This window comes from Acipenser ruthenus, chromosome 2 (assembly GCF_902713425.1).
Source record: "Acipenser ruthenus chromosome 2, fAciRut3.2 maternal haplotype, whole genome shotgun sequence".
NCBI classification, from domain to species: domain Eukaryota; kingdom Metazoa; phylum Chordata; class Actinopteri; order Acipenseriformes; family Acipenseridae; genus Acipenser; species Acipenser ruthenus.
Window position 1 is genome coordinate 45,621,371 of NC_081190.1, and position 24,554 is coordinate 45,645,924.

General features: G+C 37.9%; 1 protein-coding gene across 4 annotated transcripts in view; it reads left to right on the plus strand.

The window, feature by feature from the left end:
• LOC117409338 (transient receptor potential cation channel subfamily M member 3-like) overlaps positions 1 to 24,554 on the plus strand; it is a 403,329-nt gene that overhangs the window by 263,516 nt on the left and 115,259 nt on the right. For all 4 annotated transcript variants that reach the window (XM_058996498.1, XM_034015222.3, XM_034015223.3 and 1 more), the window contains exons 5-6: positions 485 to 609; positions 16,168 to 16,339. In XM_058996498.1, coding sequence (XP_058852481.1) covers positions 485 to 609; positions 16,168 to 16,339 — 297 coding nt within the window. The remainder of the gene's footprint in view (positions 1 to 484; positions 610 to 16,167; positions 16,340 to 24,554) is intronic.

Consider the following 24,554-nt stretch of genomic DNA (forward strand, 5'->3'; position numbering starts at 1 on the left):
CATGTTTTGGCAGAAAAAAAAAAGCCTACGGCTTGGAAGCATAATAATAATAATAATAATAATAATAATAATAATAATAATAATAATATGAAAAGTGCATTGTATTCAGTCAGAATACAATAATACAATTCTACTGCTGCTGCGGGTATAGGGGGACTCTGAGCCCTCTGCCTGGCCAAAAACAGAGGAGGCTGGTTAACACATTTTCTTATCATAAAATAAAAATATAAATGCTATTTATTGAACTTTGTATTTATAAATAATATATGTGCGAAATATTACATGTATGATGTAGTTATAATGCAACAGTATGTGGTTAGTTAGTATAATATCTAGATCAAATAAATAAGTGATGGCAACATTGTATTATTGACCCACCAGAAATAATTTGTTTGATCCAATTCACATGTGAAGAGCATGCCTACATTCTGATTATGTCTAATAGAGCTGTGTGAAATAATCAGTTAATTTGGTTTTATTACAGGAGTGATTCACCATGTTGGGGATGCATTAAAAGACCATGCATCAAAATCAAGAGGGAAGATCTGCACCATCGGCATCGCTCCTTGGGGTATAGTGGAAAACCAGGAGGATCTCATTGGAAAAGATGTTGGTCTTCTGTTGCTAAATATTTATTTAACTTTTATTATGTATCATGTTTTAAATCAATGGCATTTTCACCAAATTACTATTATTATTTAATATAACTCCATGATCTATATTTACCCCTATGGGCAAGTAGCAGGCATAATAAATGCCTTACATGAGTAATAGCCCACAATGGAAGATCAAGCCCTATGCGTTCAACATGGGCTTATATATATACAGCTCTGGAAAAAATTAAGAGACCACTGCAAAATTATCAGTTTCTCTGGTTTTACTATTTATAGGTATGTGTTTGGGTAAAATGAACATTTTTGTTTTATTCTATAAACTACTGACAACATTTCTCCCAAATTCCAAATAAAAATATTGTCATTTAGAGCATTTATTTGCAGAAAATGACAACTGGTCAAAATAACAAAAAAGATGCAGTGTTGTCAGACCTCGAATAATGCAAAGGAAATAAGTTCATATTCATTTTTAAACAACACAATACTAATGTTTTAACTTAGGAAGAGTTCAGAAATCAATATTTAGTGGAATAACCCTGATTTTCAAGCACAGCTTTCATGCGTCTTGGCATGCTCTCCACCAGTCTTTCACATTGATGTTGGGTGACTTTATGCCACGCCTGGCGCAAAAAATCAAGCAGCTCGGCTTTGTTTGATGGCCTTTGACCATCCATCTTCCTCTTGATCACATTCCAGAGGTTTTCAATGGGGTTCAGGTCTGGAGATTGGGCTGGCCATGACAGGGTCTTGATCTGGTGGTCCTCCATCCACACCTTGATTGATCTGCGTGTGTGGCATGGAGCATTGTCCTGCTGGAAAAACCAATCCTCAGAGTTGGGGAACATTGTCAGAGCAGAAGGAAGCAAGTTTTCTTCCAGGACAACCTTGTACTTGGCTTGATTCATGCACCCCCAGATCATCACCGATCCTCCACCACATTTCACAGTGGGTGCGAGACACCAGAGAAACTGATAATTTTGCAGTGGTCTCTTAATTTTTTCCAGAGCTGTATATATATATATATATATATATATATATATATATATATATATATATATATATACACAAAAATTATGAATCATACCCTTTAATCCCTTGTGAACTACCTTCCTCCCCGCCCATTACACAGTACCAGCAATTTGAGGGACAGGCAATTTATGCAATCCAGCATTATTGGATTCAAAGGTCATAGTATATTTTCCTATAGAGAGAAACATTTTAATGTCTGAACGTGAGACAGGGCCTCCACAAAAGAAATAAATAATGTACACATACAACTTTAAAGAAAAGTGAAAAGAAGACTATTTTTTACAAGCTCCAGTGAAAAGTGTGTGTGCTTAATTTGTCACGGACATGTCAGTGTGGCGAAGAGATGCAACGTTGAATGACATTTTACCACACCACAAGAAATTTGCAAGTGAGTATCTCCAAATAGTTAATTAAGGAAAGTAAAAGTGAGAGATGAAGGCAGCCTTGATCGCTCAACAATCTCTTTTTAGAAACATGTCTAAAGCAGCCACGATTGCATCATTCAAGATCGTGCATGTACTTGCAAAGAACAAGAAACCATTTGAAGACGGTGAGGTCATTAAGGAAGCTATGCTTGCGGCTTCTGAAACATTGTTTCAAGACTTCAAAAAAAACTTCTGAAATTATGACTGCCATTAAAGATGTCCACCTCTCTGCAAAATCGGTAACATGGAGAATGGAAACAATGTCAAAAAATGTCACCTGCATGCTACCATGATTTGATGCGCTGCAAGTTTTTCAGCCTACAAGTAGACGAATTAACAGATGTATGCGACACGGCTCAGTTGTGCATTTCTTTCAGGGCAGTTTTTGAGGATTGTAGTGTGAAAGAAGACATGCTGGCAGTTGTACCATTGACTGGCAAAACATGCAGTGATGATGTTTATCAGGCTTTTAAGCATTCTTTACAGGAGATCAGTGCTCCTCTGCAAAAAATAGTGTCAGTAACAACTGATGATGCACCTGCAATGGTAGGACAGAAGATTGGCTTCATTGCTATGGGCAAAAACCCTGACTTCCCCGATTTTATATCACATCATCATACATCTGCAGGCTTTGTGTGCAAAAGTGCTCAATTTTCATCATGTCATGAGCATGGTTGTGAAGATTGTCAACTTAATCCGAGCCAGGGCACTGCAACACAGGCTGTTCAAGACAGTGACCTTATCTTGCATTCAGAAGTGTGATGGCTCAGCAAGGGGGTTTTGGAGCATTTCCAGGAACTCCTTACAGAAATAAAACCGTTTTTGGAAGAAAGAGATCAACACTACCAGGAGCTCAGTAATCAACAATAGCTCACCGATTCGGCGTTTCTTAATTATTTGACTTCTAAACTGAACACTGTGAACCTTGAGCTTCAAGGGAAGGACAAAAATTTGACACCGCTGATTGGATCAGTGAATGCATTCCGAATCAAGCTGAGAGTGTGAAGCGCTCAAATCAAGAAGGGAGTTTCCACTCATATTCCAGGCCAAGCGAAGAAGCAGGAAGAACATCCACCCTTCAACAGGGAAATTTATGCTGAACACATTGAAAAAATTGAAGAAGACTTTGAAAGACAATGTGATGACTTCAGACACATGGAACCCATAGCCATTTACCTTCAAAACCCTTTCAATGACACCGATACCAGTGAAACCGCTTCCAGGATAGCATATGTGCCGATACAGAGATGGAAATAATCACTCTTCAGAATGATTTAGAACTGAAGTCTTGATCATCTGACAAGGGGTTTTGGACCCTTGTGGAGAAACAGAAGTACCCCCTTTTGAAAGAACTTTGTCTTTGCATGAGTGTTTTTTTCTGATCCACATACTTGTTTGAGACTGCGTTTTCTGCAATGAAATACCAGGAGTCACAGTATAGATCACGCTTGACTGATACTCATCTCAATAACTGCATGAAGCTGGCCATAACACAGTACACACCAGACTTTGTGAAGCTAGCAGAAGATATGCAGTGTCAGGTATAGCACTAGAGGTGAGTATTCATCATAACTTTAATGTACAATACATCTGTTTTACTAAAGTAGCATCTTATTCTCTATATGGATTATTTATTTAAAAGCGTTAGATTTTTTTTATATAAATACATATCAGGAAATCTTGCTTAGCATTACCAACTAACAGTTTTTTTTTTTTTTTTTTTTTAGTAACAGTGTAAATAAAACTAAAATAAACAATACCGGTAAATTATGTTTTTTCAGCGGTTTACATATTTTGTTAGGTACTACGGTGCTCACAATCCTTAATTTCTGATAAAAATGAAAGGCCTAGTATTTTATATTTTCATTAGGAAACAATATCTGTACAATACCTGCATTGTTGTCATATCGTCAAATTAATTAATTGGGTGATTAAAACCTGAAGGTTACCTGGTTTTCAAGTACTTGTGCCAACATTTAATATATATTTTGTGGTATCTAAATCTGATTTGAACAATCTAACATATCTTTCAGTTGCTGTACTGGCCGATTCAGTGTACACAAGTGGCAAAGTCACATTATACATATGTATATATATATATATAAAAACAGATGTGTGTGTCAGAATGTTAAATACTTTTGCTAGAGGAACAGTCACAAATGCACAGTCTTGTAGTTGCCAAGCAAGTAGAGTAGTGCATTGTAAAACAGCAAGCTAGTGTTTTACTGTATATATTGTAGTTTCTGAGACATATGTCCTGTATTTGGCATTCTACTGATATTTCTTCAGGTTGAGCAAGGAACATGTTGCCCGCATGTTACTTTTTCAGTATTATTGGCCATGGGACAGTAAAGGTTGGGGACCACTGCCCTAGAGGTAACTATAGTTCTTCCTGGCGGGCCTTTAATTTACCACTATGAGCCGAGGTCTGCAGTCCATATTTGTTTTATAAATCAGTCAAGAATCTTCAGTCCATAGCACATAGTTATTAAAGTTTTGTTAGTGGCATAGAACCTGACATTCTCACTGCGGATAGAATTCTGGGAGGAGTCAGTTGAGTTTGTGAACATCGTATTTATTTACGTCGTCGAGTTTGATTTGTTTGAATTTTAGGAAGTCAGAAAACACTGAAAGTTAAGTTTGTATGATGATGTTAGTGTTTGCAGCAGTTCTGTAGTATACAGTCGACTCCGCATAATTGCATGGGCTCTGGACCAGTGTGAGGTCATGCACATAACAGGAGTGAGGGAATACAATGGGATACAAGGACAATAGGTCTATATGTACGTGTATATGTATATATGACTTGTTTTGATCAGATTTGTAACTTTATTTTTCACTTATATTTTATTACATGTAACTTAAAATAATAAATAAAAATAAACCCACTTGAAATACATTATATGCTCAATGCAAACAGCACTATTCTCTGGCAATGCACAATATGAAAAGTAAAATAATGTACTGTATATAACAGCCAGCATAAACTAAGTTATTGTAATGCAGTACAGTAAAACATAAAAATTAAATAGGTGTGTACAATGCCTCACTATAGATTGCACTTCCTCCCGTTCCGAACGAGACAAGCTATGGTAATGTAAAACTATTAATCATTAAACAGGTTTAGATACTGGAGCCTTATTCTAAATCACTGCTCTGCTTCACAGAATTTAAAAGTATCGGACGGTAGCCATCTTGCTTTTGCAGTTACAGATGTACAGCTGTAACTATGAAACTGAGTGACCAATTACCTGCAAAAAATCGCAAAGTAGTAAATAGACATGCCGATTTGGATGAAGAAAAATTAAATGAACTGGAAGATAGCAAAAAAAACAAAGAAAAAACAGGTCTGCACTGTCAGTGACAGAGAAAACAAATAACTCAATGCTGTCTCAACTCTGCCCCCTGGTGTATATTTTCAATGGCAATGTCCACAATATCATAAATACAGATGTACTTTCTTTTGCATGTTCCAATAAAATTAATTTACTCAGCTTAACTTAGTGTGTAGTTCAAAGTTATAAATGGGACTACTTTATTGGAGTAAGGATATTTAATTTAAAACTGTTTGACCTGGATTATAATGCAATAACGCCTGAGTTGTCCATATATTCAACGTATACAGATGGCCTGGAATGAATGAACTGGAACTATATATATATATATATATATATATATATATATATATTGTAAAGATGAACAGCCGAGTGTAGCAAAGCAATTTTTTTTTTTTTTTGCGAAGAAGCTCCGGTGACCTCATTTTACTGTTCAATCTTTTTCAAGTTACGTTTTTTATAATAGTAAACACAATTGGACAGGTGTTTCAACATAAAATATAGAATATTTACTAACTCAGCATTTATTAAGTACAAACACAAGTAGCACCAAATGGCAGAACCGGTTCCAGTGGCTTATCTGCACAATGCTGTATAGTACCTATAATTCCTACATGCAGCTTATTAAAGGGAAGTGCTAAACAAACAATAACATGCACAAAATGTAATATGGCTTGTTTATTGATAGATATATTGACATATGTATGTTAAGTTAAAATATTCCTTGCTCGGCTTTGTTTTAAATGTAGTGCTGGATGATAGAGAATGTTTTTCACGTTTTGTCATCAGACAATGCTGAGCTCAATTATCACAGAGAAACTAGCTGTTACGGGACTTTCGGAAAGTAAACACTAATGCCAGCCCTCACACAGCTGATTCATGACAATATTACAGGCAGTGCAGATCAACCATACGCTGCTCATAGGTTAACAAGAGTACAGTTGTGTTCGGCCGCACCGACAGCACTTCCACTTTCTGCATATTCATTAACCAAGGTGTATTCTTTCATTTTTTTCCAGAAGCTATCCAGACTGAAAACTATAATCACTGGTTTAAATAAAGTTTAACAGTTTTATTTATTAGAGCGTGGCAATGTCGAATAACACTATAATTATAAGAACAAAGTTTCACGAGTTGGATGGGGCAAAATGTCCATGTCAGAAACATCGATAATGCATACGATTTCCAAAGGAATAAATATATTTTTAAACTACTGCCATCTGTGCATATGCAAGGCAGTAGTGATTGAAAATAAACCTGCATCTTGTCCCATCCTACCCTATTATTTCCAAAATGTACCATTTTTTTAAACTATTAACTATTTTGAAAGCACATAATAAACAATACATTCAGTTGTATTACAGTTGCAGGCAAACGTATAGTGGGTAACAAGAAGCTAGCATGGCATTTAGTCTTTAATTACATTTTTTTTTTTAAATATTGTCAATAATGATCTAAAAATATGTAGCCTAAAGACAAGAAATGGAAAAGAAGACCACAGAATCAAGCATCCAGTAAACGGCACTGCTGGCAAAGCAACACTGATGACGGGACTAGTTTGTCTTTCCTTGCGATGTGCAGTATTTCTGAGTTCTCTTAAAGTAAGTTATTGGAACTCTGGAAGCCACGCTTATCAGTATTGCTTTTCTGGTCAACTGTCTGAATGGGTCCATGTTAATAATGCTCTCGAATGAGGCGATCTTTTGGCACTTTTGATCACATTGAAACAATTGTAAACATACACATTTAACCTCATCCATACTGTACTTTGTGTATTTTTTTTTTTATTTTTTTTTTAAACTGTGTGGAGTCAGCGGTGAACGTATATCCCACGTATATCCAGCCAATCAGATTAGCAGTCACTATAATAAGCAAGCGGGTGGAACTATTTTTAAGGAAATGTATTTTACAGTGCATGGCTTCCCTGGCTGAGACGGGGATATCCAGCCAATGTGATCACTGCTATCCTGACCCGTCTCCCCCCAAAAATCTCACGGCACCTGGCAAAAGTGAATAAATACATAAATAATTAAAACAAATATATATATATATATATATATATATATATATATATATATATATATATATATATATTAAAATTGCATGACTCATCCTGATGTGGTAACAGCCCCAGTCGGCCACACTAGTGATTATGAGCTACATTGGTAAATATTGAGTCGCCCTTTTCAGCATTTATTCCTACATCTTTTAGTCATTCAGGGACATAACATACCTAAATGTTTATTATTAAACAAATGTGAGTTTAAATTATTAGTAAGTACACACGTTTCAATATGAAAGCTATACATTAACATCAGCAAAGAACAACTGAGTTACACGTTTTTAATGAAAAAGCAATTGTAGCTAACGTTTTCACTAAGTAAAATCAGACTTGTGTGATTGTAAAATGCCACTTTTTAATATAGTTACTACTGCTTAATCTAAGTTAAAAATAAAAAGATTTTGGTGGGAACTGAACTTGTTCATGGCCCAGCAGCAACATTACCCTATTTTTAATTCTTTTAATAATGGTCTTTTACTCTCTCTTCCTTCAGATATTTTTGCGAGTAATAAATACAAAATATATGCCTGTATTTAAATATTAATATTTCATGCAGTCACTCCTGACTGCCTGCCAAGTTCACATTCACTTAACTGCGTTTTTTCTCACTGTTAGCTAACGTTGGCCACGGTGCAGACCTTGGGTCAAACCAACGTGTTCATGCGTTTAGGGAGAATTTATTGTGATTGTTTTTAAATGTGGCCCATCCTCTGAATACTTTTCCATTTTTATATTTTATTTTAAAGATTGGGGGGGCAAAATATATAGTTTGACCCCCCCATATTCAAAGTGGGGGGGGGGGGGGGCACATGCCCCTTCTGTCCCATGGGGCAATGTTATTTAAATTCTCCAAGGGATTATGTCTGTCCTTAAATACTCTTTCCCTACGAAATGCCCTTTAATTTCAAAAATTGAAGGGGAGGCTTAAAAAATGACTTACATTTAAGACCAGGCTCAAATGAAGACTTTTTGTGCAATGGGTCTTATTTATTTTGGGCTTTAATTTTAAGTCTAAGTCCAATAAGTGGTCTTAAAAACATTTAAGACATTTTGTGCAACTGGCCCATGGGCTTTACATTTTTTTTTGGTTTTATATATATTAGCCCCAGTGCAGATGCCTGACGAAGCAACACATGGGGTTTTTGCATTTTCAAAAGTCCTTTCCACAGTGATTTAATGTTTCTTTTGTCTTGGGCAAGAACTTTTAATACACCCTGTACAACAGCATGGTGAACTTGAAGATTTGAAGGTGGATTTTTTAATAGAGTTTCTCTTTTTTATTTTTTTCAACTGCTTTCTTATATACAGAAAACTTCACAAGGACAATCGCTTAAAGTTTGCAAAATGGCATTTGAATGATATGAGTTCTGGTCAAAGGTTTTGTGGAGTGATGAAACAAAAATCTAGCTATTTGGTCATGCTGATAGTTGTTATGTTTGGAGAAAGTTTGGTGAGGCGTACCAAGAAAAGAACACCATACCTACTGTCAAGCATGGAGGGGGTAATATCCTTCCATAGGGCTGTTTTTCATCTAATGGCACAGGAAATTTAGTTCCAATACATGGTCAAATGGATTCCATAGCATACCAAAATATATTGGCCAATCATCTGAAACCCTCTGTTTAAAGCACAACTTAACTTTCCACCATGATAATGATCCAAAGCACACATCAAAATCTACTTAAGAATGGTTAAAGAAGAATAAAATCAAGGTTCTGGAATGGCCTAGTCAAAGTCCCGATTTAAATCCGATTGATAATCTTTGGTATGAGTTGAAAAAGGCAGTGCACAAGAGAAGTCCTTGGAATTTGAATGAACTGGAACAATTTTCCATTGAAGAATGGTCAAAAATCACTAAAGATTCATGCCAAAAGCTCATTGACAAATATCCTAATCGTTTAAAATAGGTTATTATTGCTAAAGGTGCCTCAACTAGCTATTAATTTCATTTTCCTTGTCAGGGAATTAATACTTTTGAATTAGCATTTTTGGAGTTTTGCAAAAAAATTGGTGAAATAAATAATTGTAAATGCCTGAAGGTTTGATAGAAAGGAACAGTAGATTGTTGCATCATTAGCTACATAGTGAATGACATCACAAAGACATTAGGTTACCATGGAATCAAAAAGTCTATAAATACCTCCATTGTTTGATTTCACACACACTTAGACATACCGAAACATTGGGAAGTTGGCTCTTTGAGCAAAATCTTATTTGTGTGAACCTTTTTGAAGAAATATTCCAATGAATGATATGAATGGAGGAAGAAACAACAGTCCAGGATGGCCATGCCAATACTACACAAAATGAAGAGATTAGCTAAACAGGGGACACATTCACAAAGCTGACTTAAGTCTAAGAGCAAAAAATGGGCTAAAGTCACTTTTGATGACTTTGTTTTGACCAAGTCTTAAACGATTTTCTGGGGGGTCTTAACTTAGACCAGCATTTCTGTCCTCGCGCAAGAAATCATTATATCATGTAAATATAAATAATGTAAAATGTATATGTTTTATTATAGAATTTCATAATTTTCTATTTAAAATATATTGTTATAATTATATTTAAAAGTATGATTAAACTGACTTGTTGAATTATTTTACAGTGGTTATATATATATATATATATATATATATATATATATATATATATATATATATATATATATATATTGTAGCATACACAGAGGAAGGCAGCAGTAGGGCTGGTAGGTGACGTAATCACACACAAAGACATACGCCCTTGCAAAGAAGCCTGCTCTTTTGTACAGCGGTATCGGTGCTATGCTTTTTCGGGGCTTTCGTTTTTTTTTTTTTTCTTTCAAAATATGTATAGTAGTAACTCGACAGTACTTGCACACTTATGTTGTACCCTCTTTCCTTTGCTGTCTTCCACAATGAAATCCCTATGGTCACGGGCACATTCTTCTGGAGTTTTTGTGTGTAGGCATTTTTTTACATTGCGCCACACTTCTGTTTTAAATCCTCCGTATCTTAACTGTAATACAGCATTAAATCCCGCTAACAAGCCTCCATCACTGAGGTGCGTTCAACTAGGTGAACTTTCACAATGAACTGTGTTAGCTTTGAACAAGGCTAGTTGAACGGTTTACTGAACATTTCACAAACATTTCAAATCCTAAAATCTGAAAGCAAAATGGCCAGATTAGCTATTTTAAAACTGGAATTCATATTTTTTTTTTATTTCTAAGTAAACAGACCCTTTGTATCATCATCATTTTCCGGTGTTTATTGGCTATCCATTTCATTTTCTTAAGCAAAATCAGAAGATCAGAAGCCCTAGGTATGATCTACATTGCAATAACATATTCAATACTGTAATACAAAAAAAATCACCTGCAACAAAGCTGGAATAGCATTACTTAGGTTAGTTGATGGAGATAGATCGGTATGTAAAATGTTTGTTAGGGTTTCAATTGACTGTCTATTAATACGGTATCGGCTTCTCAATTCAGTGTCACAAAAACTTACAATGAACAGGGTTCCCCTGTCTACAGAAACACGCTTAGGGCAATTCTCATCTGGATGATCTTCAAATAAATCATATACTGTCACCTGTCGAGCCATGGCAGAAAAAAATAAAAAAAAAAGTTTCAATGGCAGATCTGGACTTAAGCCTCCTTCAGGGCAGTCTTAAAGTTAAGACCTTACTTAAGACCAAAATTCCGTTAAGACTCGTTCGTGAATAAGACTTAAGTGCAAATTGACGACTTATGACCAGTCTTAGGGTCAAGTTAGCAAGTATACCTCTCACAATAACTTTTTGGATAGATGTTTAAGTAGCGATGTTGTACCTCTCAGATTTCAGATAAAATTAGCTGTAAACATGAAGATGAATGATTCAGAAAGAAATAATGTAAATAACTTACTTAAGGAAACATCATTAAAAGTAAAGCAGGAAGCGAAGAGAACATCAATTAGAACAATTCGAGAAATTAGTTTTGAAATTCAAAAAATAACAGTCAGAAATAAGAGAAATGACACAAGAAGTGGAGTATTTCGAGAAAAATAAACTAAGGTATTCAACTTAAACGTTGCAGGCCAGGAATGCTTTAAATATGAAGGAACATTTTTCATTTTGAATTAATTATACTTAAATGTAATAGCAATAGATACATATCAAATAAATTAAATGCAATGAATCAGAGTCATGATAAAAACAAGTACATACACATAAAGGTATGTTAAATATACCAAAACGTTGGGTATATACAGTATAATGTATGCAATAAGGCCCGGCTGGTCATCCGTATATGTCAACCCCCAAGAAGTCCGTAAATTCAACATATATGGACACCCTAAAGGGCCTCATTGCATTTATACTCCAGGTAAAACAGTGGATTTGAAGAAAGAAAAAGCATAAATCATGTTTAAGGCAAAAATTATTAGTGTTTTTTTTTTTATTAAATATCCTCACGCCAAATAAAGTAGTCCCATGTAGTCCCATGTATAACTTTGAACTACACACTAAGTTAAGATGACTAAATTAATTCAATTAAAACATGTAAAAGAAAGTAAATAATTTTTTTGATAGTGTGCACATTGCCATTGAAAAAATACACCAGGGGCAGAGTTGAGACGGCACTGAGTTATTTTTATTCTTCCTGTCAGTGCAGACACACTGAGCACAACAGACGGGAGGAATAAAAATAAATTCAATGACGTCTCGGATTTCAGTAATTTTTTCAAGGTCTGTGTCAGACTTGGCTTGATTCATGCCAAAGCTGCCCGATTCCAGCCTTGCTGAAGCACCCCCAGATCATCACCGATCCTCCACCACATTTCACAGTTGGTGCGAGACACTGTGGCTTGTAGGCCTCTCCAGGTCTCCATCTAACCATTAGACGACCAGGTGTTGGGCAAAGCTGAAAATTGGACTCATCTGGGGGTGCTTCAGCAAGGCTGGAATCAGGCAGATTTGTCTTTGTGAAGGACGCATGAATCAAGCCAAGTACAAGGTTGTCCTGGAAGAAAACTTGCTTCCTTCTGCTCTGACAATGTTCCCCAACTCTGAGGATTGGTTTTTCCAGCAGGACAGTGCTCCATGCCACACAGCCAGGTCAATCAAGGTGTGGATGGAGGACCACCAGATCAAGACCCTGTCATGGCCAGCCCAATCTCCAGACCTGAACCCCATTGAAAACCTCTGGAATGTGATCAAGAGGAAGATGGATGGTCACAAGCCATCAAACAAAGCTGAGCTGCTTGAATTTTTGCGCCAGGAGTGGCATAAAGTCACCCAACATCAATGTGAAAGACTGGTGGAGAGCATGCCAAGACGCATGAAAGCTGTGCTTGAAAATCAGGGTTATTCCACCAAATATTGATTTCTGAACTCTTCCTAAGTTAAAACATTAGTATTGTGTTGTTTAAAAATGAATATGACCTTATTTTCTTTGCATTATTCAAGGTCTGACAACACTGCATCTTTTTTTGTTTTTTTGGCACTAGAAAGTACCTTGAATAGAACCCCTCCTCTTGAGAGGTGGGTTCTACGAGGGGAATGGATTGTTTGAGAAGTAATGTATTTACTTCTTGCCTGAGGGCCAAGACCTGGAGAGGGTTGCTCATGGATGTAACCGGGATTCCTCAAAACGGAGGAGGGCCCGCGCATAACCAGTGTGTATGGTGGCAAACACCCAACAGTCTGAGGTGCAAGTACACCAGTATTGCAGCTTGTGTTGTAAGAAGGGGTGGATCTGAGGCTGCAAGCCTTCAGGGGCCCTGCTGGGGCTGGAGTGGAGCCTGTCTTGGAGGCTGCTTAGGGCGGTGTTGGAACTGCCTCCCTGGGGGCTGTTGTGCTGGGGCCCCACGTCCAGTGTTTCTCTGTCCTTGCGGGCGACCCTGGATATTAGCTGTCGCAGATGCCTGAAGGCGATAACTCAGGTCGCCATGCAGTGCAGTGGGGATCGGAACCGTCTGTGCCACGGGCGGATGCCAGCATCTTATCCTCTCCCGCACCGGAGCACGGGAGGGGAGCATCGTGGCCACCTCTTGAGTCGTCTCTCGCTTTCGGTGGATCTCCTCCACTGCTGGCCCGAAAGTTTGGCCAGGGGAGATAGGCGCGTCCAGCAAGGCCGACTGTGAGCCAAAGCTGTCTGTGCGCTACTACAAGGCCTGCCAGGCTTCTGCCCAAGGCTTGCCCTCAGAAGCCTGAAATTTGCAGCAGCGTACCTGAGACCAAGCACAGCTCTGAAGCTACTGGTTCAGGGAGGGGCGCAGATTATAAGATGCCATCCAGGTAGGCCGTGAGGAGACCTGCCATGTTGGCCAGGTGCAGTACTTGAGCTTCAGCTGTATACACCTTTTAATGTGTTCTCTGTTAGTAAATGGGGCAGTAAATTTAGATTTATGGTGCACTTTAGGCTCACTACATTATGTACACGCTAACTCCAAATTGCCCTTTCGTAAATGAGGCCCATTGACTTATAAGTCTGGTTTCAAATGAAAAGGTCTCCAGGGAGCATAAAGAGTGAGCTTATTAAAGTGAGCAATAGAGGATTGGGTGTGAGGTGGATTGGAAGCACAACACTGCTGTTCTGCTCTCATTTTACAGTGTCAAGAGTGTAGTGATCTCATCTGACCTGTTATTCCCCTTAGGCAGTCCCGGGAGAAAACCGAATAATTCATTTGTTTAGTGAGGTGAAGGCATATAGTAACATGTGTGCAGGGCTGTGAACTCCAAACCTGTGTTTTTAAATACATAACAAAAACAATAAACTTAATGCTAAAAAGAAAATCATGTTTGCTAGTTGTTTATCAAAATGTGTGGCCAGCAATGCTTTGCTGTAATAAAGGTAGTCCAAGATCAGTGCTATCAGGATGTGTGAAACCAGCCATGTAAATGTTACCACTTAAGGTAATGTCTACCAATATATATTAATTCCTGGAAAGTAATGTTATGACATACAGTGGCTCTCAAAAGTATTCACCCCCCTTGGACTTTTCCACATTTTATTGTGTTACAACATGGAATCAAAATGGATTTAATTAGGAGTTTTTGCCACTGATCAACACAAAAAAAGTCCATAATGTCAAGTGAAAAATAAAATCTACAAATTGTTCTAAATTAATTACAAATACAAAACAGAAAATAATTGATTGCAATTGAGTCAATATTTGGTAGAGGCACCTTTGGCGGCAATTACAGCCATGAGTCTATTTGGATAAGTCTCTACCAGCTTTGCACATCTGGACACTGCAGTTTTTGCCCATAGTTCTTTGCGAAATTGCTCAAGCTCCGTCAAGTTGGATGGGGACCTTTGGTGAACAGCAATTTTCAAATCTTTCCACATATTCTCAGTTGGAATGAGGTCCGGGCTTTGACTGGACCACTCCAGGACATTGACCTTTTTGTTTTTAAGCCACTCCAGTGTGGCTTTGGCTGTATGTTTGGGGTCATTGTCCTGCTGGAAGATGAATCTTCTCCCAAGTCCCAGTCTCGCAGACTTCAGCAGGTTTTCCTCCAGGATTTCTCTGTACTTTGCTGCATCCATTTTGCCCTCTATCTTCATGAGCTTTCCAGGCCCTGACGCAGAGAAGCATCCCCATAGCATGATGCTGCCACCACCATGCTTCACGGTGGGGATGGTGTCCTCAGGATGATGTGCGGTGTTAGGCTGCGCCAAACGTAGCACTTAGCGTTGAGGCCAAAAAGCTCTATTTTGGTCTCATCAGACCATAGAATCTTCTTCTACTTGGTCTCAGAGTCTCCCACATGCCTTCTGGCAAACTCTTTTTTTCAACAATGGCTTTCTTTTTGCCACTCTCCCATAAAAGCCAGTTTTGTGAAGCACCCAAGCTATTGTTGCCGTAAGCACAGTGTCTCCCAGCTCAGCTGTGGAAGACTGTAACTCCTTTAGAGTTGCCATAGGCCTCTTGGTGGCCTCCCTGACTAGTGCCCTTCTTGCCCGGATACTCAGTTTTTGAGGATGGCCTGTTCTAGACAGATTCACAGTTGTGCCATATTCTCTCCATTTCTTAATAATGGACTTTACTGTGCTCCGGGGGATATTCAATGCCTTGGAAATGTTCTTATATCCTACCCCTGATTGGTGCTTTTGAAGAACCTTATTCCGGATTTGCTTTGAATGTTCCTTTGTCTTCATGATGTAGTTTTTGTTAGGAAATGTACTAACCAACTGTGGGACCTCCCACAGACAGGTGTATTTAACCTGAAATCATGTGAAACACCTTAATTGCACACAGGTGGACTCCATTCAACTAATTATGTGACTTCTAAAGACAATTGGTTGCACCACAGCTTATTTAGGTGTGTCATAGCAAAGGGGGTAAATACTAATGCAATCAATTATTTTCTGTTTTATATTTGTAATTAATTTAGAACAATTTGTAGATTTTATTTTTCACTTTGACATTATGGACTTTTTTGTGTTGATCAGTTGGAAAAAACTCCTAATTAAATCCATTTTGATTCCATGTTGTAACACAATAAAATGTGGAAAAGTCCAAGGGGGGTGAATACTTTTGAGAGCCACTGTATGCCTGTTGATAACAGCATACTATCCCATCTTCTGGTGAAAATCTAAAGAATGGGCTTTGGTGACTACCAGGACATTGAGGTAGAAATTACTGCACCATGATCTCAGTATAACTGTAGTGGGATTGTGGCAATCTACGACAGCACACTTAATAATACTAAAAATGAATCTCTTTTTCTAGGTGGTCAGACCATACCAGACCATGTCCAACCCCTTGAGCAAGCTGACCGTGTTAAACAGCATGCACTCCCACTTCATACTGGCTGACAATGGAACGACAGGGAAATATGGGGCTGAGGTGAAGCTGCGCAGACAGCTGGAGAAGCACATCTCACTACAGAAGATTAACACCAGTAAGTACTGTAGAGGAGACAAAATCTCCACACAAAAATACAATTCACTTTTACAATGTAAATTTTAATCATGCCACATAAAAACAAATACTGCCTAAAATTTCTTCTCACATACAAGCACAATGATTCACCAGCCCTCTAATAGCTCTTGCACAGATGCTTAACTGAATAACTAAAATCATCCAAGTATTTATTGTAGACAACCTAACAAGATTTGTTCTAGGAAAATCTAGTTAAAGAAAATAAAAATATGACATTTTAGGGAGAGGAATTGTATGAGTAATCACACTGAATATGAGTGTTTCTTTGTGCTGAAGGTGCTGTATTTTCTTGTTGCGGTGTCCGCTGCATGAGCAAGTTTTATATAAATATAATGTGAAACATTACCAAAATGGTTCAGCCGGTTAAAAGCAAAGTTAGACAAAACTTGGTCCCCTGGTGTTTACATTTTAGTGATGAAGTGTAACTTTCTAAGAGCTGTTGGAGTTTATGTATGAAGAAGGTGGGGTGGGGTGGGGTTCATTTGTGTATTGTTTTACTTTTTCTGTAAATATCACATGACTGATTTGTTTTATTGGCAGTTTTTGCACGTGTGAAAGCTTTTCGTAAAATTAGGCTATTGCATATCTGTTACACTGTTATAACTTTTTAAAACAAAAAGTTAGTTAATTAGTGCTACCTCCTAAAACTTTGTACATTTAGCATTTGTAGAATAAATTGTCAACAATATATTGCATTTGCCCATTCTGATTTGTAGAATACTAATTCTGACCTAGCAGAATTGTCAGACTTGATACAAACACATTTATTTTGTTACCAGTTATGAAAGACTTTCAAAAAAAATTATGACTGAGCACGTTTTTCAGAGTAGATTTTCATTTCACAACTGAAACTCAGTGTGAATGTTTTAATGTAAACTGTAGATGTATAAAATATGCCTTTTGAGGTGTGAATGAAAACAAATTGTTCACGTTGTGATAGAGGACAGCTGTCTAGTACTAATTGGTCGACTGATAAGATACAGCAATTTGCTTAGGCGATGACATGTTTAATTGATGCTATTAGGCTGTACAAGCAGAACTTTCCAGCTGCTCAGTGTAAGGTTGGCTAGGTTTTGCTTTCCCTATCTGCAGGGCCGTGTTAAAAAAATGCATAATACAGATGAACCCGTTTAATATCACCCCGCTTAATGTCACACCCCATTTATTATCACGATTTTTGAAAAAACACTCACCATGCACCATAGGTTATTTGAAAAATTAGCTCTCTAATATCGTCTCACAAACCCGCTTATTTGTTTTGTGCAACCTGTCAAATGCTGCGTCGCTGGGCTTTATTAAGTAACCACAGGATATTATTAATTTCCAACGCAACTAACAACCAATAATCATCTCGTCTGATAAACTGACATTTTGTGCAGCCTGTCAAATTCTGCATGGGTGGTCTTAACGGGATACAGTTCAGTTACAAAACACCAACGTCACCAAATTCTTATACAAATGCACAAAAAAAAAATAATAACACCTAGTATTTATAGCTCTCATCAGTCGATAATTCATGCCTTTTTAGATAATGACACAAACTGTTTTGTTTCAGTTAATGATACAATTTGTATTTGTCCTGTAGTAAACTATATGCATTTGTTTAAATGTAAAGAACGACTAAATGTACAGTATTAAAACTGCAGGTGATCATGCCGGTGTGGTGTCACGTGAATCTCCCCTGGGAACAGGCTTGTGGTTGCTGAGTCTGCTGCTAAGCAAAGGACGCATTCACGTTCCTTGCATATTCAATTGCTGTGGGTTATTATTGGATTTCATTTAATTACCCTGACAATGATTCTTATAAAAGGACATTGCTAATACAGGATAATCGAAACGTTTTTACTGATCGCTGAAATTTTTAGATGACTGCATTGGAAATTGCCAGATTTGTAGCTAGTTGCTTTTGACAACAAATTTCGCCAAGTCAGCCCTTAAAGTCACTAGATTTGGCGAGAAATTCACTAAATTGACAATACTGCTTGAAGGCGCAGAAAAAAAAAATTGATTTCCGCATGGCTTATTATTTATTGCCTTGACACAACAAGGAAAAGAGATCGCTTCATCGGTGCCCAGGCACTGAAATTAGAGCGGTTGTGTGCCATTTAAGCATTTTCATAACACATCGGTAAAGATTCTTTAATTATTTAAAGTTAATTCTTAAGTCAAGGATCTGCCTAGAGAAAAAAGGGAGGATTTGCTGTGCACGATTATATGATCACTAACCTACACGTTAGATACCAGTTTTATATTAGTTAAGAATGTAATATGGTACTGTACAAATAAGTACAATGAAAATACAATGTGTTTGAAGTAACCTGCGTATCCTGTATCAATTGTTATTTATAACTCTAAGCTCATGCATGGTGGTAGAATCCATTGATCATAAATATTCTCATTGTTGAGTTGATAGTAGATACCACCGTTTGTAACCAGAGTGATGATTGTATATAGTTGTATATAGTTTTGTGACGATGTAAAAAAAAAAAAAAAAACATAATCTGGTCTGGTGTACAATAATTTGTTTATACGTTTATATATATATATATATATATATATATATATATATATATATATATACAGTGCCTGTATAGAAAGTCTACACCCCCTTTCAACATTTTCACCTTTTGTTGCCTTATAGCCTGGAATTAAAATGCATTAAAATATTATTTTTTTTCATTTATCTACACATCCTACCCCACAACTTCCAAGTGAAAAAATATTCTAGAAATTTGTAGAAAATTAATTACAAATAAAAACTGAAATAGCTTGGTTGGATAAGTGTCCCCCTTGTAATAGCAATCCTAAATTAGCTCAGGTGTAATCAATCGCCTTCAAAATCACACATCAAGTGGCCTCCACCTGTGCTAAATTGTAGTGATTCACATGATTTCCGGATATATTCAGCAGTTTCTGTAGGTTCCCTCTGGTGGGTAGTGCATTTCAAAGCAAAGACTCAACCATGAGCACCAAGGCACTTTCAAAAGAACTCCGGGACAAAGTTGTTGAAAGGCACAGATCAGGGGATGGGTATAAAAAAATATCAAAGGCCTTGAATATCCCTTGGATCACGGTCAAGATGATTATTAAGAAGTGGAAGGTGTATGGCACCACCAAGACCCTGCCTAGATCAGGCCGTCCCCCCAAACTGGATGACCGAGCAAGAAGGAGACTGATCAGAGAGGCTACCAATAGGCCAATGGCAACTTTGCAAGAGCTACAGGCTTTTATGGCCAAGACTGGTCAAAGTGTGCATGTGACAACAATATCCCAAGCACTCCACAAATCTGGCCTGTATGGTAGGGTGGCAAGAAGGAAGCCATTACTCAAGAAAGCCCACCTTGAATCCTGTTTGAAGTATGCAAAAAAAACACTCAGGAGCCATGTGGCAAAAAGTTTTGTGGTCTGACGAAACTAAAATGGAACTTTTTGGCCAAAATGCAAAGCGTTATGTGTGGCGCAAACCCAACACAGCACATCACCCAAAGAACACCATCCCTACTGTGAAGCATGGTGGTGGCAGCATCATGTTATGGGGATGTTTCTCATCGGCAGGGACTGGGACACGTGTCAGGATAGAAGAGAAAATGAATGGAGCAAAGTACAGAGAAATCTTTGAGGAAAACCTGCTGCCCTCTGCAAGAAAGCTGAAACTGTGATGGAAGTTCACCTTTCAGCATGACAACGACCCAAAGCACACAGCCAAAGCTACACTGGAGTGGCTAAGGAACAAAAAGGTAAACGTTCTTGAGTGGCCCAGTCAGAGCCCAACCTAAATCCAATCAAAAATGTGTGGCATGACTTGAGATTGCTGTCCATCAACGCTCCCCAAGGAACTTGACAGAGCTTGAAAAGTTTTGTAAAGAAGAATGGTCAAATATTGCCAAATCTAGGTGTGCAAAATTGGTAGAGACCTATCCCAACAGACTCAAAGCTGTAACTGCTACCAAAGGTGCTTCCACCAAGTATTAACTCAGGGGGGTTGAGACTTATCCAATTATGTTCTTTCAGTTTTGTATTTTTAATATATAATCTTTTCTCAATAAAAAACTTTTTTCCCCTTAACAATGTGGAGTATGGTGTGTAGATAAGTGGAAAACATCCTCATTTAAATGCATGAAACTCTGAGGCACTGACACAACAAAATGTGAAAAATATATATAGTGTATATAGATAGATAGATAGATAGATAGATAGATAGATAGATAGATAGATAGATAGATACATAGGTACAATTTTAAAAAAGAGTGAAAAGGGAGGGCGGCAAAATTTTGTTTGCCTAGGGTGGCAAAAATCCTTGCGCCAGCCCCATCTGCATGGCAATCATGATATAAAGCGGGTTCATCTGTACTTCATGAATAGAATAGCCAATTTTTTCACATTGAAACAGGAAACAAAAATACCATGACAGTTATTATGTACTATGTTTTATGATTGATTGTGCTATAAGTTCCCTATGAATCTAAACCTTGTCAGAACATAGTGCTGTAACATGCACAGGACAATAGGTTGGTTCCAATCATACAGCTAAAATTTGGTTGGAGGTAACCACAGGTACTGTATGAGGGGGCAGCCAAAAAGATGATGGAACAGAAACAATTAAGATAGTAGGAAACCAGAAGGAATTTGACTAGGTCAGGCTTCTTGCCTGACTGTGTCCTTCAGCTTATGTGACCCGTGGGCTTCCCTTTGTCATCCTATGCCTGAGAATATATGAAGAGGGCTGGGAAGGCAAAGGGACGTTCAACTGTCATCACTGGCATCTCCTTTGACCATTGCACCATCATCAAATGCTTCATGTGCTCATTCATGCTCAATTTCTTGCTCACCTCCTGAGTGACATTGATGCGTTCTCACGTCTGTCAATCTGATTTGCTTTCCTAGTGGGCCCGAGATGTCGCAGATAGATAGAAAGGCTGCATGCTGGAGTCACATCTTTCAAAAGCACAGTTTAGGTGTAAAAAGTCAGAAGAATATACTTCTATAGTTTAATTTCAAAAGTTAGATATATCCTTGGAAAAACAAAGATATATTAAACAGTATGCAAATCTAATATTCCATAAACTTTCTTTTAATTTCCTATAATCAAACTTTATTATGTGTATTTATTTATTTATGAATAACAAAGAGGTTACCTGTAGCATCTTATAACTATGCAGACAAAAAATGGAAAAGGTTTCAGATAATTTACTCAGGTTCACTAAAGTGTAAGTAGCGGGGTTCCAAAAAAACATAGCGTTACACGTCCCCACCTGTTGCTACAACTGTTTAAATAACGTACCTGTAATTTTTCTTTTCATTGTTAAAATCCTGGCTTCCCATGTACCCGCATGGACCTCTCAGAACTACATTTCCCATCATCCTCCTGCTCATATATGTAACTGAGATGGGAAATGTAGTTCTGAGAGGTCCATGCGGGTACATGGGAAGCCATCTTGAGGCAGGGAATGTAATTTAATATATGGTACGCACCATAAAAAACACATCAATTTTTTTTTTTTAAATGTCAATATTTATTTATTTAGGTCCTTTGAACATAAATCTGAACTCATTTTTTTTTTCATTAACATAAATCCTTAATGTATCTCCACAGATACATAGTACCATTACAGAAAAAAATATTAATCATTAATTAATCAAGCAAATAGAATGATTCTAAAATATGTGTAAACAACATGTATTAAACTCTTCCTCTTTTTTATTCAGAATCTTTGTTCTCCCTGTGGCTAGCTGATCTTTGTGATGCCATCAGCTCAATTAAGCAGTTTCGCTCTGCTACCAGGCACAAAAATGCACCACATTTCTCACAAATGCACTCTTGTCAATTTTTGGCAAGCTCCATATTTGCAACTTCCTCTTTTCACATGGAAGATTGGCCAGTGATCGAGTTTTTGTCTTTCCTGCAATCTTCATTGGCTACAGATGTCTGTCTTCTCCTTTGTTGGGTACTTCAAGCTCAGCACTTGGTCTCTCCCTCTTTTTCACTTTCCCCTTCCAGTACAAGGATTGGGCAATGTCAGTCTTGAAGGTGAAAAGAGACATCTGTTGCTTTCGGCTGACACCACAATCATCACTGGCACGGTGGTACATCAGCCATGCCACCACAGAGCACAAGTCCATTATGTGGAAAAAGATCTGCATATAGTACTTCTTGGAATGTACTGTAACGACCCTGGCGATGGCAGCATCCTGGACATTGTGTTTGTCTTGTTTGTTACGTCCTGTTTAAAGTTCCATGTATTGTGAGAGTACGGGGCACGCCGTTGGTGTGTGTCTGCGTGAGTGCATGTGTGTGTGTGCAGTGGGCGGTTCCCCCGGAGGCTATAAGTAGGAGGGGGGGGAAGCCGCGAGCGGGAGAACGCGTGTGAATGTCTGACTGGAGAGCGACTGCGAGAGACAGAGTACCGGCTGAGAGAGTGCTTGTCAGTGAAGCAGTGTGTGAACCCCCAGTGAGTCTGCAGTGTAAAAGAGAGAGAGACAGCTATTTGTTATTTTGCCGTGAACCCCGGCCCAAACATGGTTTCGTTGTGTTATTAAAGAAATTTTAAAAAAAATAAAAGTACGTGGAACCTCATCTGGTCTCCCCCGAGTCTGTCTCATCCCCATAGCACAGAACGCTACAGTACTTTAGTGTGGTATAGGGCAAGAAGGGAATCCAGCAAGTCCACCCCTCCCATGAACTTGTTGTAGACCCTAACAACAGATGCACATTTCACTTCCTAGTTTGTCTTCTTGTCCCACCTTTTGATATTGGTGCTGGGATGTGCCCCTACAAAGCTGCTGAGCAGGTGGACAGACCTGTTGTCCTGCCATTTCACCAGCTTGAGTTCACACTGACTTGCAGCTGCAGTCTTCTCGAGGAACGATCCCCGCCCCATCCTCTTCATTTCCAAAGCTGGTAGTTTTGATTGGGTTTTTTAGGGTTGTACTGTTTCAGGACACTTTTTTCCTTGAATGGAATCACTTGCTCATCAACTGATAGACACCTTTCCTTTGGTATCATCTTCAGTTTTTCCTGAATTTGTTTGAAACCAAAATATGTCCCAAATCATACATTTTTGTATTTAAATTAGGAATGTATATTACTACCACTGCAACACCAGCAGCTTTGAAATTGTATTGGTGCCACAACAGGCTTAGGTTTAAGCACCAATATCATGTTGTCACATCTCACATTGTGCTGTCACAACAATTAAAGAAGATAATGCCAATTCAAACTATACCAATTAAACTCTTTTGTGGGTTATTCTTCAGTAGTGAGGCAGAATGCATCTTGACTTGAGCTGAATGTATGCACAGTGAACTCCGCTTGATACGAATCTCTGGGGACCATACAAATAGTTTGAGATGTGCAAAGTTCGAATTAAACAAATTATGTAAATTGCCCCATGGTGTGGACATTTACAGCTATTTCCATAGTAAATGTGCAGAAATAAAACACAGACGTTACTGTATTTTATCTTGATATTTGTATTTTTTCTTTCTGAATACAACACAATAATCACACATTTCTATTTAAAATGCAGCATTAATTATTCATGAATTCTCTGCCATTACATTGGCACTTTTTATGCAATTACATACGATTGCTACGTAACATCCTACTAGCTACTGTACTGTAGTCTTATTCAGAAACATTGTACAAAAAAGGTAATGTAACAGTAACAATTGTAAACTGTTACTACAGTAGTACTTTCCCCAACAAAAGATCCAAGTTGAACTCTAAAACTACACACCTGTACAAAGAGCATTTTCCCGATGTAGTTGAAGCTGAATACAGTTTTGCTCTTAAAATAATAAAATAAAATCTACAACAGAAAAAGTGCCTGTATACTGAACCGTAACGTTTCTCGCAGTGGCTCTGTTAACATTACAGAAGCTAGCTGGCTACTTCAGCTGCATAAAGTAATCGAACATTGTCTGGATGGTACCTTCACGTCTTGATATCACAGTCATTGAGCATCTTCCCCCATGGAAAGCGATAGGAGACGACAAAATAATAATTTAGGAAAAAGTAGAAGTGCTGAGGGCTCGAGTGCTGTCATAACATGTGGAGGGATTGGGCCGACTGCAAAACACAGAACACAAATAAAGTTTTTTTTTATTAAATGAAGAATGCCTCCAGCGTTCCCAAATTACATACACTTATGTTGACCTACTCATTACATAGCCTA